The 22,680-nt window shown below is 51.0% G+C and overlaps 1 protein-coding gene across 1 annotated transcript in view; it reads right to left on the bottom strand.

The window, feature by feature from the left end:
- Positions 1–22,680, bottom strand: part of STEAP3 (STEAP3 metalloreductase) — a 219,509-nt gene that overhangs the window by 22,097 nt on the left and 174,732 nt on the right. The window contains exon 3 of the mRNA XM_073647568.1: positions 471–998. Coding sequence (XP_073503669.1) covers positions 471–998 — 528 coding nt within the window. The remainder of the gene's footprint in view (positions 1–470; positions 999–22,680) is intronic.

The following is a 22,680-nucleotide window of genomic DNA, read 5'->3' as shown; positions in this document are numbered from 1 at the left end:
CCACTCCCCCGCACAGCTCCGCACCTCTCTGTAGGCCTCGTCCAGGATCTGGTAGTGGGCAGACCTCCTCATGGGCAGGCTCAGGTCCCTCCCCCGCACAGCTCAGGCCCCTCCGGGCACAGCTCAGGCCCCTCCCCCCACAGCTCAGACCCCTTCCACGCACAGCTCCGCACCTGTCTGTAGACCTCGTCCAGGATCTGGTAGTGGGCAGACCTCCTCATGGGCAGGCTCAGGTCCCTCTCCCGCACAGCTCAGGCCCCTCCCAGCACAGCTCAGGCCCCTCCCCCGCACAGCTCAGACCCCTCCCCCGCTCAGGCCCCTACCCGCACAGCTCACGCCCCTCCCCCGCACAGCTCAGGCCCGTCCCCCGCACAGCTCAGGTCCCTTCACCGCACAGCTCAGACCCCTCCCCGCACAGCTCAGGCCCCTCCCCCGCACAGCTCAGGCCCCTCCCCCGCACAGCTTCTCACCTGTCTGTAGGCCTCGTCCAGGATCTGGTAGCGGGCGGACCTCCTCATGGGCAGGCTCAGGCTGTAGGCGGCGTGCAGCGCAGCCAGGAAGAAGCTGAGCAGCCCCAGCTGCTTGCGGCGGATCATCCACTCGTGCAGCCAGTCAGGGAAGCGCTTGTACTTGGTGCCATTGTGCAGCTGGCAGAGCGCAGCGAGGACGCCGGGCACGTACACCAGCGCCAGCAGCACGAAGGCTGCGCACGGCAGCGTCACGTTCAGCAGCTCCAGCGGCAGCTTATAGAAACGGTTCTTACCCTCCCGCAGGAACGGCTGCAGCACGAAGCGCACAAAGTTATACAGGAGGAAGACGATGAAGATGGCGAGCGCCAGCAAGCAGGGCCACCGCCACAGCGGCAGGAGGCGCAGCGGGATGTTCTCCACCTCACGGGCGGCACACAGTGCCCCCATGTCCAACGGGACGAAGCCCAAACTGCGTCCTATGGAGGCAACACGGCTCCGGGCATCGGGGCAGTCAGAGCAGATCAGCACCTGGAAGAGAAGGGGAGTGAGAGTCATCAGCAGAGATCAGCGGTGCCATCACTGAGAATGCCGCCTATCCATCACTAGAGATCAGCGGTGACATCACTGAGAATGCCTCCTATCCATCACCAGAGATCAGCGGTGACATCACTGAGAATGCCTCCTATCCATCACCAGAGATCAGCGGTGACATCACTGAGAATGCCGCCTATCCATCACTAGAGATCAGCAGTGACATCACTGAGAATGCCGCCTATCCATCACCAGAGATCAGCGGTGACATCACTGAGAATGCCGCCTATCCATCACCAGAGATCAGCGGTGACATCACTGAGAATGCCACCTATCCATCACTAGAGATCAGCGGTGACATCACTGAGAATGCCGCCTATCCATCACCAGAGATCAGCGGTGACATCACTGAGAATGCCGCCTATCCATCACTAGAGATCAGAGGTGACATCACTGAGAATGCCACCTATCCATCACTAGAGATCAGAGGTGACATCACTGAGAATGCCACCTATCCATCACCAGAGATAAACGGTGACATCACTGAGAATGCCGCCTATCCATCACTAGAGATCAGAGGTGACATCACTGAGAATGCCACCTATCCATCACTAGAGATCAGCGGTGACATCACTGAGAATGCCTCCTATCCATCACCAGAGATCAGCGGTGACATCACTGAGAATGCCGCCTATCCATCATCAGAGATCAGCGGTGACATCACTGAGAATGCCTCCTATCCATCACCAGAGATCAGCGGTGACATCACTGAGAATGTCTCCTATCCATCACCAGAGATCAGCGGTGACATCACTGAGAATGCCGCCTATCCATCATCAGAGATCAGCGGTGACATCACTGAGAATGCCTCCTATCCATCACTAGAGATCAGAGGTGACATCACTGAGAATGCCGCCTATCCATCACTAGAGATCAGAGGTGACATCACTGAGAATGCCGCCTATCCATCATCAGAGATCAGTGGTGACATCACTGAGAATGCCGCCTATCCATCATCAGAGATCAGTGGTGACATCACTGAGAATGCCGCCTATCCATCATCAGAGATCAGCGGTGACATCACTGAGAATGCCGCCTATCCATCATCAGAGATCAGCGGTGACATCACTGAGAATGCCTCCTATCCATCACCAGAGACCAGAGGTGACATCACTGAGAATGCCTCCTATCCATCACTAGAGATCAGCGGTGATATCACTGAGAATGCCGCCTATCCATCACTAGAGATCAGAGGTGACATCACTGAGAATGCCGCCTATCCATCACTAGAGATCAGCGGTGACATCACTGAGAATGCCTCCTATCCATCACCAGAGATCAGCGGTGACATCACTGAGAATGCCGCCTATCCATCATCAGAGATCAGCGGTGACATCACTGAGAATGCCGCCTATCCATCACCAGAGATCAGAGGTGACATCACTGAGAATGCCGCCTATCCATCACTAGAGATCAGAGGTGACATCACTGAGAATGCCGCCTATCCATCACTAGAGATCAGAGGTGACATCACTGAGAATGCCTCCTATCCATCACCAGAGATCAGCGGTGACATCACTGAGAATGCCGCCTATCCATCACTAGAGATCAGAGGTGACATCACTGAGAATGCCGCCTATCCATCACTAGAGATCAGAGGTGACATCACTGAGAATGCCTCCTATCCATCACCAGAGATCAGCGGTGACATCACTGAGAATGCCGCCTATCCATCATCAGAGATCAGCGGTGACATCACTGAGAATGCCGCCTATCCATCACCAGAGATCAGTGGTGACATCACTGAGAATGCCTCCTATCCATCACCAGAGATCAGCGGTGACATCACTGAGAATGCCTCCTATCCATCACCAGAGATCAACGGTGACATCACTGAGAATGCCGCCTATCCATCACTAGAGATCAGCGGTGACATCACTGAGAATGCCGCCTATCCATCACCAGAGATCAGAGGTGACATCACTGAGAATGCCGCCTATCCATCACCAGAGATCAGAGGTGACATCACTGAGAATGCCTCCTATCCATCACTAGAGATCAGAGGTGACATCACTGAGAATGCCGCCTATCCATCACCAGAGATCAGCGTTGACATCACTGAGAATGCCGCCTATCCATCACCAGAGATCAACGGTGACATCACTGAGAATGCCGCCTATCCATCACCAGAGATCAACGGTGACATCACTGAGAATGCCGCCTATCCATCACCAGAGATCAACGGTGACATCACTGAGAATGCCGCCTATCCATCACTAGAGATCAGCGGTGACATCACTGAGAATGCCGCCTATCCATCACTAGAGATCAGAGGTGACATCACTGAGAATGCCGCCTATCCATCACCAGAGATCAACGGTGACATCACTGAGAATGCCGCCTATCCATCACTAGAGATCAGAGGTGACATCACTGAGAATGCCGCCTATCCATCACTAGAGATCAGAGGTGACATCACTGAGAATGCCGCCTATCCATCACCAGAGATCAGCGTTGACATCACTGAGAATGCCACCTATCCATCACCAGAGATCAACGGTGACATCACTGAGAATGCCGCCTATCCATCACTAGAGATCAGAGGTGACATCACTGAGAATGCCGCCTATCCATCACCAGAGATCAGCGTTGACATCACTGAGAATGCCACCTATCCATCACCAGAGATCAACGGTGACATCACTGAGAATGCCGCCTATCCATCACCAGAGATCAGCGGTGACATCACTGAGAATGCCGCCTATCCATCACTAGAGATCAGAGGTGACATCACTGAGAATGCCACCTATCCATCACTAGAGATCAGCGGTGACATCACTGAGAATGCCGCCTATCCATCACCAGCGATCAGAGGTGACATCACTGAGAATGCCGCCTATCCATCACTAGAGATCAGAGGTGACATCACTGAGAATGCCGCCTATCCATCACTAGAGATCAGAGGTGACATCACTGAGAATGCCGCCTATCCATCACTAGAGATCAGAGGTGACATCACTGAGAATGCCACCTATCCATCACTAGAGATCAGCGGTGACATCACTGAGAATGCCACCTATCCATCACTAGAGATCAGTGGTGACATCACTGAGAATGCCGCCTATCCATCACTAGAGATCAGCGGTGACATCACTGAGAATGCCACCTATCCATTACCAGAGATCAGCGGTGACATCACTGAGAATGCCGCCTATCCATCACCAGAGATCAGCGGTGACATCACTGAGAATGCCTCCTATCCATCACCAGAGATCAGCGGTGACATCACTGAGAATGCCTCCTATCCATCACTAGAGATCAGAGGTGACATCACTGAGAATGCCTCCTATCCATCACCAGAGATCAGAGGTGACATCACTGAGAATGCCTCCTATCCATCACCAGAGATCAGCGGTGACATCACTGAGAATGCCGCCTATCCATCATCAGAGATCAGCGGTGACATCACTGAGAATGCCTCCTATCCATCACCAGAGATCAACGGTGACATCACTGAGAATGCCGCCTATCCATGACTAGAGATCAGAGGTGACATCACTGAGAATGCCGCCTATCCATCACTAGAGATCAGCGGTGACATCACTGAGAATGCCGCCTATCCATCACCAGAGATCAGCGGTGAAATCACTGAGAATGCCACCTATCCATCACCAGAGATCAGCGGTGACATCACTGAGAATGCCTCCTATCCATCACCAGAGATCAGCGGTGACATCACTGAGAATGCCTCCTATCCATCACTAGAGATCAGCGGTGACATCACTGAGAATGCCGCCTATCCATCACCAGAGATCAGCGGTGACATCACTGAGAATGCCACCTATCCATCACCAGAGATCAGCGGTGACATCACTGAGAATGCCTCCTATCCATCACCAGAGATCAGCGGTGACATCACTGAGAATGCCTCCTATCCATCACTAGAGATCAGCGGTGACATCACTGAGAATGCCTCCTATCCATCACCAGAGATCAGCGGTGACATCACTGAGAATGCCGCCTATCCATCACTAGAGATCAGCGGTGACATCACTGAGAATGCCTCCTATCCATCACCAGAGATCAGCGGTGACATCACTGAGAATGCCGCCTATCCATCACTAGAGATCAGCGGTGACATCACTGAGAATGCCTCCTATCCATCACCAGAGATCAGCGGTGACATCACTGAGAATGCCGCCTATCCATCACTAGAGATCAGCGGTGACATCACTGAGAATGCCGCCTATCCATCACCAGAGATCAGCGGTGACATCACTGAGAATGCCGCCTATCCATCACCAGAGATCAGCGGTGACATCACTGAGAATGCCTCCTATCCATCACTAGAGATCAGCGGTGACATCACTGAGAATGCCTCCTATCCATCACCAGAGATCAGCGGTGACATCACTGAGAATGCCTCCTATCCATCACTAGAGATCAGAGGTGACATCACTGAGAATGCCGCCTATCCATCACCAGAGATCAGCGGTGACATCACTGAGAATGCCTCCTATCCATCACCAGAGATCAGCGGTGACATCACTGAGAATGCCTCCTATCCATCACCAGAGATCAGCGGTGACATCACTGAGAATGCCTCCTATCCATCACCAGAGATCAGCGGTGACATCACTGAGAATGCCTCCTATCCATCACTAGAGATCAGAGGTGACATCACTGAGAATGCCGCCTATCCATCACTAGAGATCAGCGGTGACATCACTGAGAATGCCGCCTATCCATCACCAGAGATCAGCGGTGACATCACTGAGAATGCTGCCTATCCATCACTAGAGATCAGCGGTGACATCACTGAGAATGCCGCCTATCCATCACTAGAGATCAGCGGTGACATCACTGAGAATGCCTCCTATCCATCACCAGAGATCAGCGGTGACATCACTGAGAATGCCTCCTATCCATCACTAGAGATCAGCGGTGACATCACTGAGAATGCCTCCTATCCATCACCAGAGATCAGCGGTGACATCACTGAGAATGCCTCCTATCCATCACCAGAGATCAGCGGTGACATCACTGAGAATGCCGCCTATCCATCACCAGAGATGAGCGGTGACATCACTGAGAATGCCTCCTATCCATCACTAGAGATCAGAGGTGACATCACTGAGAATGCCGCCTATCCATCACTAGAGATCAGCGGTGACATCACTGAGAATGCCGCCTATCCATCACCAGAGATCAGCGGTGACATCACTGAGAATGCTGCCTATCCATCACTAGAGATCAGCGGTGACATCACTGAGAATGCCGCCTATCCATCACTAGAGATCAGCGGTGACATCACTGAGAATGCCTCCTATCCATCACCAGAGATCAGCGGTGACATCACTGAGAATGCCTCCTATCCATCACTAGAGATCAGCGGTGACATCACTGAGAATGCCTCCTATCCATCACCAGAGATCAGCGGTGACATCACTGAGAATGCCTCCTATCCATCACTAGAGATCAGAGGTGACATCACTGAGAATGCCGCCTATCCATCACTAGAGATCAGTGGTGACATCACTGAGAATGCCGCCTATCCATCACCAGAGATCAGTGGTGACATCACTGAGAATGCCTCCTATCCATCACCAGAGATCAGCGGTGACATCACTGAGAATGCCTCCTATCCATCACTAGAGATCAGCGGTGACATCACTGAGAATGCCTCCTATCCATCACCAGAGATCAGCGGTGACATCACTGAGAATGCCTCCTATCCATCACTAGAGATCAGAGGTGACATCACTGAGAATGCCGCCTATCCATCACTAGAGATCAGCGGTGACATCACTGAGAATGCCTCCTATCCATCACCAGAGATCAGCGGTGACATCACTGAGAATGCCTCCTATCCATCACCAGAGATCAGAGGTGACATCACTGAGAATGCCTCCTATCCATCACCAGAGATCAGAGGTGACATCACTGAGAATGCCTCCTATCCATCACTAGAGATCAGCGGTGACATCACTGAGAATGCCGCCTATCCATCACCAGAGATCAGCGGTGACATCACTGAGAATGCCTCCTATCCATCACCAGAGATCAGCGGTGACATCACTGAGAATGCCTCCTATCCATCACTAGAGATCAGCGGTGACATCACTGAGAATGCCTCCTATCCATCACCAGAGATCAGCGGTGACATCACTGAGAATGCCTCCTATCCATCACCAGAGATCAGCGGTGACATCACTGAGAATGCCGCCTATCCATCACCAGAGATCAGCGGTGACATCACTGAGAATGCCGCCTATCCATCACCAGAGATCAGCGGTGACATCACTGAGAATGCCGCCTATCCATCACCAGAGATCAGCGGTGACATCACTGAGAATGCCGCCTATCCATCACCAGAGATCAGCGGTGACATCACTGAGAATGCTGCTTATCCATCACCAGAGATCAGAGGTGACATCACTGAGAATGCCGCCTATCCATCACTACAGATCAGCGGTGACATCACTGAGAATGCCGCCTATCCATCACTACAGATCAGCGGTGACATCACTGAGAATGCCTCCTATCCATCACCAGAGATCAGAGGTGACATCACTGAGAATGCCTCCTATCCATCACTAGAGATCAGCGGTGACATCACTGAGAATGCTGCTTATCCATCACCAGAGATCAGAGGTGACATCACTGAGAATGCCGCCTATCCATCACTACAGATCAGCGGTGACATCACTGAGAATGCCGCCTATCCATCACTACAGATCAGCGGTGACATCACTGAGAATGCCTCCTATCCATCACTAGAGATCAGAGGTGACATCACTGAGAATGCCTCCTATCCATCACCAGAGATCAGTGGTGACATCACTGAGAATGCCTCCTATCCATCACTAGAGATCAGTGGTGACATCACTGAGAATGCCGCCTATCCATCACTAGAGATCAGCGGTGACATCAATGAGAATGCCACCTATCCATCACTAGAGATCAGAGGTGACATCACTGAGAATGCCACCTATCCATCACTAGAGATCAGCGGTGACATCAATGAGAATGCCACCTATCCATCACTAGAGATCAGAGGTGACATCACTGAGAATGCCGCCTATCCATCACTAGAGATCAGAGGTGACATCACTGAGAATGCCGCCTATCCATCACTAGAGATCAGCGGTGACATCACTGAGAATGCCTCCTATCCATCACTAGAGATCAGCGGTGACATCACTGAGAATGCCGCCTATCCATCACTAGAGATCAGCGGTGACATCACTGAGAATGCCGCCTATCCATCACCAGAGATCAGTGGTGATATCACTGAGAATGCCGCCTATCCATCACCAGAGATCAGCAGTGACATCACTGAGAATGCCGCCTATCCATCACCAGAGATCAGTGGTGATATCACTGAGAATGCCGCCTATCCATCACCAGAGATCAGCGGTGACATCACTGAGAATGCCTCCTATCCATCACCAGAGATCAGTGGTGACATCACTGAGAATGCCGCCTATCCATCACTAGAGATCAGCGGTGACATCACTGAGAATGCCGCCTATCCATCACTAGAGATCAGCGGTGACATCACTGAGAATGCCTCCTATCCATCACCAGAGATCAGCGGTGACATCACTGAGAATGCCTCCTATCCATCACTAGAGATCAGAGGTGACATCACTGAGAATGCCTCCCATCCATCACTAGAGATCAGCGGTGACATCACTGAGAATGCCTCCTATCCATCACCAGAGATCAGCGGTGACATCACTGAGAATGCCTCCCATCCATCACTAGAGATCAGAGGTGACATCACTGAGAATGCCTCCCATCCATCACTAGAGATCAGAGGTGACATCACTGAGAATGCCTCCCATCCATCACTAGAGATCAGAGGTGACATCACTGAGAATGCCACCCATCCATCACTAGAGATCAGAGGTGACATCACTGAGAATGCCTCCTATCCATCACCAGAGATCAGCGGTGACATCACTGAGAATGCCACCTATCCATCACCAGAGATCAGCGGTGACATCACTGAGAATGCCGCCTATCCATCACTAGAGATCAGCGGTGACATCACTGAGAATGCCACCTATCCATCACCAGAGATCAGCGGTGACATCACTGAGAATGCCTCCTATCCATCACCAGAGATCAGCGGTGACATCACTGAGAATGCCTCCCATCCATCACTAGAGATCAGAGGTGACATCACTGAGAATGCCTCCTATCCATCACCAGAGATCAGCGGTGACATCACTGAGAATGCCACCTATCCATCACCAGAGATCAGCGGTGACATCACTGAGAATGCCGCCTATCCATCACTAGAGATCAGAGGTGACATCACTGAGAATGCCTCCTATCCATCACTAGAGATCAGCGGTGACATCACTGAGAATGCCGCCTATCCATCACCAGAGATCAGTGGTGATATCACTGAGAATGCCTCCTATCCATCACCAGAGATCAGCGGTGACATCACTGAGAATGCCTCCTATCCATCACTAGAGATCAGCAGTGACATCACTGAGAATGCCGCCTATCCATCACTAGAGATCAGCGGTGACATCACTGAGAATGCCGCCTATCCATCACTAGAGATCAGCGGTGATATCACTGAGAATGCCTCCTATCCATCACCAGAGATCAGCGGTGACATCACTGAGAATGCCTCCTATCCATCACTAGAGATCAGAGGTGACATCACTGAGAATGCCGCCTATCCATCACCAGAGATCAGCGGTGACATCACTGAGAATGCCTCCTATCCATCACTAGAGATCAGAGGTGACATCACTGAGAATGCCGCCTATCCATCACCAGAGATCAGTGGTGACATCACTGAGAATGCCTCCTATCCATCACCAGAGATCAGCGGTGACATCACTGAGAATGCCGCCTATCCATCACTAGAGATCAGAGGTGACATCACTGAGAATGCCGCCTATCCATCACCAGAGATCAGTGGTGACATCACTGAGAATGCCGCCTATCCATCACCAGAGATCAGTGGTGACATCACTGAGAATGCCGCCTATCTATCACCAGAGATCAGCGGTGACATCACTGAGAATGCCGCCTATCCATCACCAGAGATCAGAGGTGACATCACTGAGAATGCCTCCTATCCATCACTAGAGATCAGCGGTGACATCACTGAGAATGCCGCCTATCCATCACTACAGATCAGTGGTGACATCACTGAGAATGCCTCCTATCCATCACCAGAGATCAGCGGTGACATCACTGAGAATGCCGCCTATCCATCACCAGAGATCAGCGGTGACATCACTGAGAATGCCGCCTATCCATCACCAGAGATCAGTGGTGATATCACTGAGAATGCCTCCTATCCATCACCAGAGATCAGTGGTGATATCACTGAGAATGCCTCCTATCCATCACCAGAGATCAGCGGTGACATCACTGAGAATGCCGCCTATCCATCACTAGAGATCAGCGGTGACATCACTGAGAATGCCGCCTATCCATCACCAGAGATCAGAGGTGACATCACTGAGAATGCCTCCTATCCATCACTAGAGATCAGCGGTGACATCACTGAGAATGCCACCTATCCATCACCAGAGATCAGCGGTGAGATCACTGAGAATGCCGCCTATCCATCACCAGAGATCAGCGGTGACATCACTGAGAATGCCGCCTATCCATCACTACAGATCAGTGGTGACATCACTGAGAATGCCTCCTATCCATCACCAGAGATCAGCGGTGACATCACTGAGAATGCCGCCTATCCATCACCAGAGATCAGCGGTGACATCACTGAGAATGCCGCCTATCCATCACCAGAGATCAGCGGTGACATCACTGAGAATGCCTCCTATCCATCACTAGAGATCAGCGGTGACATCACTGAGAATGCCGCCTATCCATCACCAGAGATCAGCGGTGACATCACTGAGAATGCCTCCTATCCATCACCAGAGATCAGCGGTGACATCACTGAGAATGCCGCCTATCCATCACCAGAGATCAGCGGTGACATCACTGAGAATGCCGCCTATCCATCACCAGAGATCAGCGGTGACATCACTGAGAATGCCGCCTATCCATCACCAGAGATCAGCGGTGACATCACTGAGAATGCCTCCTATCCATCACTAGAGATCAGAGGTGACATCACTGAGAATGCCTCCTATCCATCACCAGAGATCAGCGGTGACATCACTGAGAATGCCGCCTATCCATCACCAGAGATCAGTGGTGATATCACTGAGAATGCCTCCTATCCATCACCAGAGATCAGCGGTGACATCACTGAGAATGCCGCCTATCCATCACTACAGATCAGTGGTGACATCACTGAGAATGCCTCCTATCCATCACCAGAGATCAGCGGTGAGATCACTGAGAATGCCGCCTATCCATCACCAGAGATCAGCGGTGACATCACTGAGAATGCCGCCTATCCATCACCAGAGATCAGTGGTGACATCACTGAGAATGCCTCCTATCCATCACCAGAGATCAGAGGTGACATCACTGAGAATGCCGCCTATCCCTCACCAGAGATCACAGGTGACATCACTGAGAATGCCGCCTATCCATCACTAGAGATCAGCGGTGACATCACTGAGAATGCCTACTATCCATCACCAGAGATCAGCGGTGACATCACTGAGAATGCCGCCTATCCATCACCAGAGATCAGCGGTGACATCACTGAGAATGCCTCCTATCCATCACCAGAGATCAGCGGTGACATCACTGAGAATGCCGCCTATCCATCACCAGAGATCAGCGGTGACATCACTGAGAATGCCTCCTATCCATCACCAGAGATCAGCGGTGACATCACTGAGAATGCCGCCTATCCATCACTAGAGATCAGCGGTGACATCACTGAGAATGCCGCCTATCCATCACCAGAGATCAGTGGTGACATCACTGAGAATGCCGCCTATCCATCACCAGAGATCAGCGGTGACATCACTGAGAATGCCGCCTATCCATCACAAGAGATCAGCGGTGACATCACTGAGAATGCCGCCTATCCATCACCAGAGATCAGTGGTGACATCACTGAGAATGCCTCCCATCCATCACTAGAGATCAGCGGTGACATCACTGAGAATGCCGCCTATCCATCACTACAGATCAGTGGTGACATCACTGAGAATGCCACCTATCCATCACCAGAGATCAGTGGTGACATCACTGAGAATGCCGCCTATCCATCACCAGAGATCAGCGGTGACATCACTGAGAATGCCGCCTATCCATCACTAGAGATCAGCGGTGACATCACTGAGAATGCCGCCTATCCATCACTAGAGATCAGCGGTGACATCACTGAGAATGCCTCCTATCCATCACCAGAGATCAGCGGTGACATCACTGAGAATGCTGCCTATCCATCACCAGAGATCAGCGGTGACATCACTGAGAATGCCTCCTATCCATCACCAGAGATCAGCGGTGACATCACTGAGAATGCCGCCTATCCATCACTAGAGATCAGCGGTGACATCACTGAGAATGCCGCCTATCCATCACTAGAGATCAGCGGTGACATCACTGAGAATGCCTCCTATCCATCACCAGAGATCAGCGGTGACATCACTGAGAATGCCTCCTATCCATCACTAGAGATCAGAGGTGACATCACTGAGAATGCCTCCTATCCATCACCAGAGATCAGCGGTGACATCACTGAGAATGCCGCCTATCCATCACCAGAGATCAGCGGTGACATCACTGAGAATGCCGCCTATCCATCACCAGAGATCAGCGGTGACATCACTGAGAATGCCGCCTATCCATCACCAGAGATCAGTGGTGACATCACTGAGAATGCCGCCTATCCATCACCAGAGATCAGCGGTGACATCACTGAGAATGCCTCCTATCCATCACTAGAGATCAGCGGTGACATCACTGAGAATGCCTCCTATCCATCACCAGAGATCAGCGGTGACATCACTGAGAATGCCTGCTATCCATCACTAGAGATCAGCGGTGACATCACTGAGAATGCCGCCTATCCATCACCAGAGATCAGCGGTGACATCACTGAGAATGCCACCTATCCATCACCAGAGATCAGTGGTGACATCACTGAGAATGCCTCCTATCCATCACCAGAGATCAGCGGTGACATCACTGAGAATGCCTGCTATCCATCACTAGAGATCAGTGGTGACATCACTGAGAATGCCTCCTATCCATCACTAGAGATCAGCGGTGACATCACTGAGAATGCCTCCTATCCATCACTAGAGATCAGAGGTGACATCACTGAGAATGCCTCCTATCCATCACCAGAGATCAGCGGTGACATCACTGAGAATGCCGCCTATCCATCACCAGAGATCAGCGGTGACATCACTGAGAATGCCGCCTATCCATCACCAGAGATCAGCGGTGACATCACTGAGAATGCCGCCTATCCATCACCAGAGATCAGTGGTGACATCACTGAGAATGCCGCCTATCCATCACCAGAGATCAGCGGTGACATCACTGAGAATGCCTCCTATCCATCACTAGAGATCAGCGGTGACATCACTGAGAATGCCTCCTATCCATCACCAGAGATCAGCGGTGACATCACTGAGAATGCCTGCTATCCATCACTAGAGATCAGCGGTGACATCACTGAGAATGCCGCCTATCCATCACCAGAGATCAGCGGTGACATCACTGAGAATGCCACCTATCCATCACCAGAGATCAGTGGTGACATCACTGAGAATGCCTCCTATCCATCACCAGAGATCAGCGGTGACATCACTGAGAATGCCTGCTATCCATCACTAGAGATCAGTGGTGACATCACTGAGAATGCCTCCTATCCATCACCAGAGATCAGCGGTGACATCACTGAGAATGCCACCTATCCATCACCAGAGATCAGTGGTGACATCACTGAGAATGCCTCCTATCCATCACTAGAGATCAGCGGTGACATCACTGAGAATGCCACCTATCCATCACCAGAGATCAGCGGTGACATCACTGAGAATGCCTCCTATCCATCACCAGAGATCAGCGGTGACATCACTGAGAATGCCTGCTATCCATCACTAGAGATCAGTGGTGACATCACTGAGAATGCCTCCTATCCATCACCAGAGATCAGCGGTGACATCACTGAGAATGCCGCCTATCCATCACTAGAGATCAGTGGTGACATCTCTGAGAATGCCTCCTATCCATCACTAGAGATCAGCGGTGACATCACTGAGAATGCCACCTATCCATCACCAGAGATCAGCGGTGACATCACTGAGAATGCCGCCTATCCATCACCAGAGATCAGCGGTGACATCACTGAGAATGCCGCCTATCCATCACCAGAGATCAGTGGTGACATCACTGAGAATGCCGCCTATCCATCACTAGAGATCAGCGGTGACATCACTGAGAATGCCGCCTATCCATCACTAGAGATCAGAGGTGACATCACTGAGAATGCCTCCTATCCATCACCAGAGATCAGCGGTGACATCACTGAGAATGCCTCCTATCCATCACTAGAGATCAGCAGTGACATCACTGAGAATGCCTCCTATCCATCACTAGAGATCAGCGGTGACATCACTGAGAATGCCTCCTATCCATCATCAGAGATCAGCGGTGACATCACTGAGAATGCCTCCTATCCATCACCAGAGATCAGCGGTGACATCACTGAGAATGCCGCCTATCCATCACCAGAGATCAGTGGTGACATCACTGAGAATGCCGCCTATCCATCACTAGAGATCAGCAGTGACATCACTGAGAATGCCTCCTATCCATCACTAGAGATCAGCGGTGACATCACTGAGAATGCCTCCTATCCATCACCAGAGATCAGCGGTGACATCACTGAGAATGCCGCCTATCCATCATCAGAGATCAGCGGTGACATCACTGAGAATGCCTCCTATCCATCACCAGAGATCAGCGGTGACATCACTGAGAATGTCTCCTATCCATCACCAGAGATCAGCGGTGACATCACTGAGAATGCCGCCTATCCATCATCAGAGATCAGCGGTGACATCACTGAGAATGCCTCCTATCCATCACTAGAGATCAGAGGTGACATCACTGAGAATGCCGCCTATCCATCACTAGAGATCAGAGGTGACATCACTGAGAATGCCGCCTATCCATCATCAGAGATCAGTGGTGACATCACTGAGAATGCCGCCTATCCATCATCAGAGATCAGTGGTGACATCACTGAGAATGCCGCCTATCCATCATCAGAGATCAGCGGTGACATCACTGAGAATGCCGCCTATCCATCATCAGAGATCAGCGGTGACATCACTGAGAATGCCTCCTATCCATCACCAGAGACCAGAGGTGACATCACTGAGAATGCCTCCTATCCATCACTAGAGATCAGCGGTGATATCACTGAGAATGCCGCCTATCCATCACTAGAGATCAGAGGTGACATCACTGAGAATGCCGCCTATCCATCACTAGAGATCAGAGGTGACATCACTGAGAATGCCTCCTATCCATCATCAGAGATCAGCGGTGACATCACTGAGAATGCCGCCTATCCATCACCAGAGATCAGAGGTGACATCACTGAGAATGCCTCCTATCCATCATCAGAGATCAGCGGTGACATCACTGAGAATGCCGCCTATCCATCACTAGAGATCAGAGGTGACATCACTGAGAATGCCGCCTATCCATCACTAGAGATCAGAGGTGACATCACTGAGAATGCCTCCTATCCATCACCAGAGATCAGCGGTGACATCACTGAGAATGCCGCCTATCCATCACTAGAGATCAGAGGTGACATCACTGAGAATGCCGCCTATCCATCACTAGAGATCAGAGGTGACATCACTGAGAATGCCTCCTATCCATCACCAGAGATCAGCGGTGACATCACTGAGAATGCCGCCTATCCATCATCAGAGATCAGCGGTGACATCACTGAGAATGCCGCCTATCCATCACCAGAGATCAGTGGTGACATCACTGAGAATGCCTCCTATCCATCACCAGAGATCAGCGGTGACATCACTGAGAATGCCTCCTATCCATCACCAGAGATCAACGGTGACATCACTGAGAATGCCGCCTATCCATCACTAGAGATCAGCGGTGACATCACTGAGAATGCCGCCTATCCATCACCAGAGATCAGAGGTGACATCACTGAGAATGCCGCCTATCCATCACCAGAGATCAGAGGTGACATCACTGAGAATGCCTCCTATCCATCACTAGAGATCAGAGGTGACATCACTGAGAATGCCTCCTATCCATCACTAGAGATCAGCGGTGACATCACTGAGAATGCCGCCTATCCATCACTAGAGATCAGAGGTGACATCACTGAGAATGCCGCCTATCCATCACCAGAGATCAACGGTGACATCACTGAGAATGCCGCCTATCCATCACTAGAGATCAGAGGTGACATCACTGAGAATGCCGCCTATCCATCACTAGAGATCAGAGGTGACATCACTGAGAATGCCGCCTATCCATCACCAGAGATCAGTGGTGACATCACTGAGAATGCCGCCTATCCATCACTAGAGATCAGAGGTGACATCACTGAGAATGCCGCCTATCCATCACCAGAGATCAGTGGTGACATCACTGAGAATGCCGCCTATCCATCACTAGAGATCAGTGGTGACATCACTGAGAATGCCGCCTATCCATCACCAGAGATCAGCGTTGACATCACTGAGAATGCCGCCTATCCATCACCAGAGATCAACGGTGACATCACTGAGAATGCCGCCTATCCATCACTAGAGATCAGCGGTGACATCACTGAGAATGCCGCCTATCCATCACTAGAGATCAGAGGTGACATCACTGAGAATGCCGCCTATCCATCACCAGAGATCAACGGTGACATCACTGAGAATGCCGCCTATCCATCACTAGAGATCAGAGGTGACATCACTGAGAATGCCGCCTATCCATCACTAGAGATCAGAGGTGACATCACTGAGAATGCCGCCTATCCATCACCAGAGATCAGCGTTGACATCACTGAGAATGCCACCTATCCATCACCAGAGATCAACGGTGACATCACTGAGAATGCCGCCTATCCATCACTAGAGATCAGAGGTGACATCACTGAGAATGCCGCCTATCCATCACCAGAGATCAGCGTTGACATCACTGAGAATGCCACCTATCCATCACCAGAGATCAACGGTGACATCACTGAGAATGCCGCCTATCCATCACCAGAGATCAGCGGTGACATCACTGAGAATGCCGCCTATCCATCACCAGAGATCAGCGGTGACATCACTGAGAATGCCACCTATCCATCACTAGAGATCAGCGGTGACATCACTGAGAATGCCGCCTATCCATCACTAGAGATCAGAGGTGACATCACTGAGAATGCCACCTATCCATCACTAGAGATCAGCGGTGACATCACTGAGAATGCCGCCTATCCATCACCAGAGATCAGCGGTGACATCACTGAGAATGCCTCCTATCCATCACCAGCGATCAGAGGTGACATCACTGAGAATGCCGCCTATCCATCACTAGAGATCAGAGGTGACATCACTGAGAATGCCGCCTATCCATCACTAGAGATCAGAGGTGACATCACTGAGAATGCCGCCTATCCATCACTAGAGATCAGAGGTGACATCACTGAGAATGCCACCTATCCATCACTAGAGATCAGCGGTGACATCACTGAGAATGCCACCTATCCATCACTAGAGATCAGTGGTGACATCACTGAGAATGCCGCCTATCCATCATCAGAGATCAGCGGTGACATCACTGAGAATGCCTCCTATCCATCACTAGAGATCAGCGGTGACATCACTGAGAATGCCACCTATCCATCACTAGAGATCAGAGGTGACATCACTGAGAATGCCTCCTATCCATCACCAGAGATCAGAGGTGACATCACTGAGAATGCCTCCTATCCATCACCAGAGATCAGCGGTGACATCACTGAGAATGCCGCCTATCCATCATCAGAGATCAGCGGTGACATCACTGAGAATGCCTCCTATCCATCACCAGAGATCAACGGTGACATCACTGAGAATGCCGCCTATCCATGACTAGAGATCAGAGGTGACATCACTGAGAATGCCACCTATCCATCACTAGAGATCAGCGGTGACATCACTGAGAATGCCGCCTATCCATCACCAGAGATCAGCGGTGAAATCACTGAGAATGCCACCTATCCATCACCAGAGATCAGCGGTGACATCACTGAGAATGCCTCCTATCCATCACCAGAGATCAGCGGTGACATCACTGAGAATGCCTCCTATCCATCACTAGAGATCAGCGGTGACATCACTGAGAATGCCGCCTATCCATCACCAGAGATCAGCGGTGACATCACTGAGAATGCCACCTATCCATCACCAGAGATCAGCGGTGACATCACTGAGAATGCCTCCTATCCATCACCAGAGATCAGCGGTGACATCACTGAGAATGCCTCCTATCCATCACTAGAGATCAGCGGTGACATCACTGAGAATGCCTCCTATCCATCACCAGAGATCAGCGGTGACATCACTGAGAATGCCGCCTATCCATCACTAGAGATCAGCGGTGACATCACTGAGAATGCCTCCTATCCATCACCAGAGATCAGCGGTGACATCACTGAGAATGCCGCCTATCCATCACTAGAGATCAGCGGTGACATCACTGAGAATGCCTCCTATCCATCACCAGAGATCAGCGGTGACATCACTGAGAATGCCGCCTATCCATCACTAGAGATCAGCGGTGACATCACTGAGAATGCCGCCTATCCATCACCAGAGATCAGCGGTGACATCACTGAGAATGCCGCCTATCCATCACCAGAGATCAGCGGTGACATCACTGAGAATGCCTCCTATCCATCACTAGAGATCAGCGGTGACATCACTGAGAATGCCTCCTATCCATCACCAGAGATCAGCGGTGACATCACTGAGAATGCCTCCTATCCATCACCAGAGATCAGCGGTGACATCACTGAGAATGCCTCCTATCCATCACTAGAGATCAGAGGTGACATCACTGAGAATGCCGCCTATCCATCACCAGAGATCAGCGGTGACATCACTGAGAATGCCTCCTATCCATCACCAGAGATCAGCGGTGACATCACTGAGAATGCCTCCTATCCATCACCAGAGATCAGCGGTGACATCACTGAGAATGCCTCCTATCCATCACCAGAGATCAGCGGTGACATCACTGAGAATGCCGCCTATCCATCACTAGAGATCAGCGGTGACATCACTGAGAATGCCTCCTATCCATCACCAGAGATCAGCGGTGACATCACTGAGAATGCCGCCTATCCATCACTAGAGATCAGCGGTGACATCACTGAGAATGCCTCCTATCCATCACCAGAGATCAGCGGTGACATCACTGAGAATGCCGCCTATCCATCACTAGAGATCAGCGGTGACATCACTGAGAATGCCGCCTATCCATCACCAGAGATCAGCGGTGACATCACTGAGAATGCCGCCTATCCATCACCAGAGATCAGCGGTGACATCACTGAGAATGCCTCCTATCCATCACTAGAGATCAGCGGTGACATCACTGAGAATGCCTCCTATCCATCACCAGAGATCAGCGGTGACATCACTGAGAATGCCGCCTATCCATCACCAGAGATCAGCGGTGACATCACTGAGAATGCCTCCTATCCATCACTAGAGATCAGAGGTGACATCACTGAGAATGCCGCCTATCCATCACCAGAGATCAGCGGTGACATCACTGAGAATGCCTCCTATCCATCACCAGAGATCAGCGGTGACATCACTGAGAATGCCTCCTATCCATCACCAGAGATCAGCGGTGACATCACTGAGAATGCCTCCTATCCATCACCAGAGATGAGCGGTGACATCACTGAGAATGCCTCCTATCCATCACTAGAGATCAGAGGTGACATCACTGAGAATGCCGCCTATCCATCACTAGAGATCAGCGGTGACATCACTGAGAATGCCGCCTATCCATCACCAGAGATCAGCGGTGACATCACTGAGAATGCTGCCTATCCATCACTAGAGATCAGCGGTGACATCACTGAGAATGCCGCCTATCCATCACTAGAGATCAGCGGTGACATCACTGAGAATGCCTCCTATCCATCACCAGAGATCAGCGGTGACATCACTGAGAATGCCTCCTATCCATCACTAGAGATCAGCGGTGACATCACTGAGAATGCCTCCTATCCATCACCAGAGATCAGCGGTGACATCACTGAGAATGCCTCCTATCCATCACTAGAGATCAGAGGTGACATCACTGAGAATGCCGCCTATCCATCACTAGAGATCAGCGGTGACATCACTGAGAATGCCGCCTATCCATCACTAGAGATCAGTGGTGACATCACTGAGAATGCCGCCTATCCATCACCAGAGATCAGTGGTGACATCACTGAGAATGCCTCCTATCCATCACCAGAGATCAGCGGTGACATCACTGAGAATGCCTCCTATCCATCACTAGAGATCAGCGGTGACATCACTGAGAATGCCTCCTATCCATCACCAGAGATCAGCGGTGACATCACTGAGAATGCCTCCTATCCATCACTAGAGATCAGAGGTGACATCACTGAGAATGCCGCCTATCCATCACTAGAGATCAGCGGTGACATCACTGAGAATGCCTCCTATCCATCACCAGAGATCAGCGGTGACATCACTGAGAATGCCTCCTATCCATCACCAGAGATCAGAGGTGACATCACTGAGAATGCCTCCTATCCATCACCAGAGATCAGAGGTGACATCACTGAGAATGCCTCCTATCCATCACTAGAGATCAGCGGTGACATCACTGAGAATGCCTCCTATCCATCACCAGAGATCAGCGGTGACATCACTGAGAATGCCTCCTATCCATCACCAGAGATCAGCGGTGACATCACTGAGAATGCCTCCTATCCATCACTAGAGATCAGCGGTGACATCACTGAGAATGCCTCCTATCCATCACCAGAGATCAGCGGTGACATCACTGAGAATGCCTCCTATCCATCACCAGAGATCAGCGGTGACATCACTGAGAATGCCGCCTATCCATCACCAGAGATCAGCGGTGACATCACTGAGAATGCCGCCTATCCATCACCAGAGATCAGCGGTGACATCACTGAGAATGCCGCCTATCCATCACCAGAGATCAGCGGTGACATCACTGAGAATGCCGCCTATCCATCACCAGAGATCAGCGGTGACATCACTGAGAATGCTGCTTATCCATCACCAGAGATCAGAGGTGACATCACTGAGAATGCCGCCTATCCATCACTACAGATCAGCGGTGACATCACTGAGAATGCCGCCTATCCATCACTACAGATCAGCGGTGACATCACTGAGAATGCCTCCTATCCATCACCAGAGATCAGAGGTGACATCACTGAGAATGCCGCCTATCCATCACTACAGATCAGCAGTGACATCACTGAGAATGCCGCCTATCCATCACTAGAGATCAGCGGTGACATCACTGAGAATGCTGCTTATCCATCACCAGAGATCAGAGGTGACATCACTGAGAATGCCGCCTATCCATCACTACAGATCAGCGGTGACATCACTGAGAATGCCGCCTATCCATCACTACAGATCAGCGGTGACATCACTGAGAATGCCTCCTATCCATCACTAGAGATCAGAGGTGACATCACTGAGAATGCCGCCTATCCATCACTAGAGATCAGCGGTGACATCAATGAGAATGCCACCTATCCATCACTAGAGATCAGAGGTGACATCACTGAGAATGCCACCTATCCATCACTAGAGATCAGCGGTGACATCAATGAGAATGCCACCTATCCATCACTAGAGATCAGAGGTGACATCACTGAGAATGCCGCCTATCCATCACTAGAGATCAGAGGTGACATCACTGAGAATGCCGCCTATCCATCACTAGAGATCAGCGGTGACATCACTGAGAATGCCTCCTATCCATCACTAGAGATCAGCGGTGACATCACTGAGAATGCCGCCTATCCATCACTAGAGATCAGCGGTGACATCACTGAGAATGCCGCCTATCCATCACCAGAGATCAGTGGTGATATCACTGAGAATGCCGCCTATCCATCACCAGAGATCAGCAGTGACATCACTGAGAATGCCGCCTATCCATCACCAGAGATCAGTGGTGATATCACTGAGAATGCCGCCTATCCATCACCAGAGATCAGCGGTGACATCACTGAGAATGCCTCCTATCCATCACCAGAGATCAGTGGTGACATCACTGAGAATGCCGCCTATCCATCACTAGAGATCAGCGGTGACATCACTGAGAATGCCGCCTATCCATCACTAGAGATCAGCGGTGACATCACTGAGAATGCCTCCTATCCATCACCAGAGATCAGCGGTGACATCACTGAGAATGCCTCCTATCCATCACTAGAGATCAGAGGTGACATCACTGAGAATGCCTCCCATCCATCACTAGAGATCAGCGGTGACATCACTGAGAATGCCTCCTATCCATCACCAGAGATCAGCGGTGACATCACTGAGAATGCCTCCCATCCATCACTAGAGATCAGAGGTGACATCACTGAGAATGCCTCCCATCCATCACTAGAGATCAGAGGTGACATCACTGAGAATGCCTCCCATCCATCACTAGAGATCAGAGGTGACATCACTGAGAATGCCACCCATCCATCACTAGAGAT

The sequence above is a fragment of the Phyllobates terribilis genome, unplaced genomic scaffold (genome assembly GCF_046119375.1).
Source record: "Phyllobates terribilis strain yellow unplaced genomic scaffold, ASM4611937v1 Scaffold_9__5_contigs__length_417890890, whole genome shotgun sequence".
Taxonomy (NCBI): domain Eukaryota; kingdom Metazoa; phylum Chordata; class Amphibia; order Anura; family Dendrobatidae; genus Phyllobates; species Phyllobates terribilis.
This window is presented reverse-complemented; position numbering and strand designations above follow the sequence as displayed.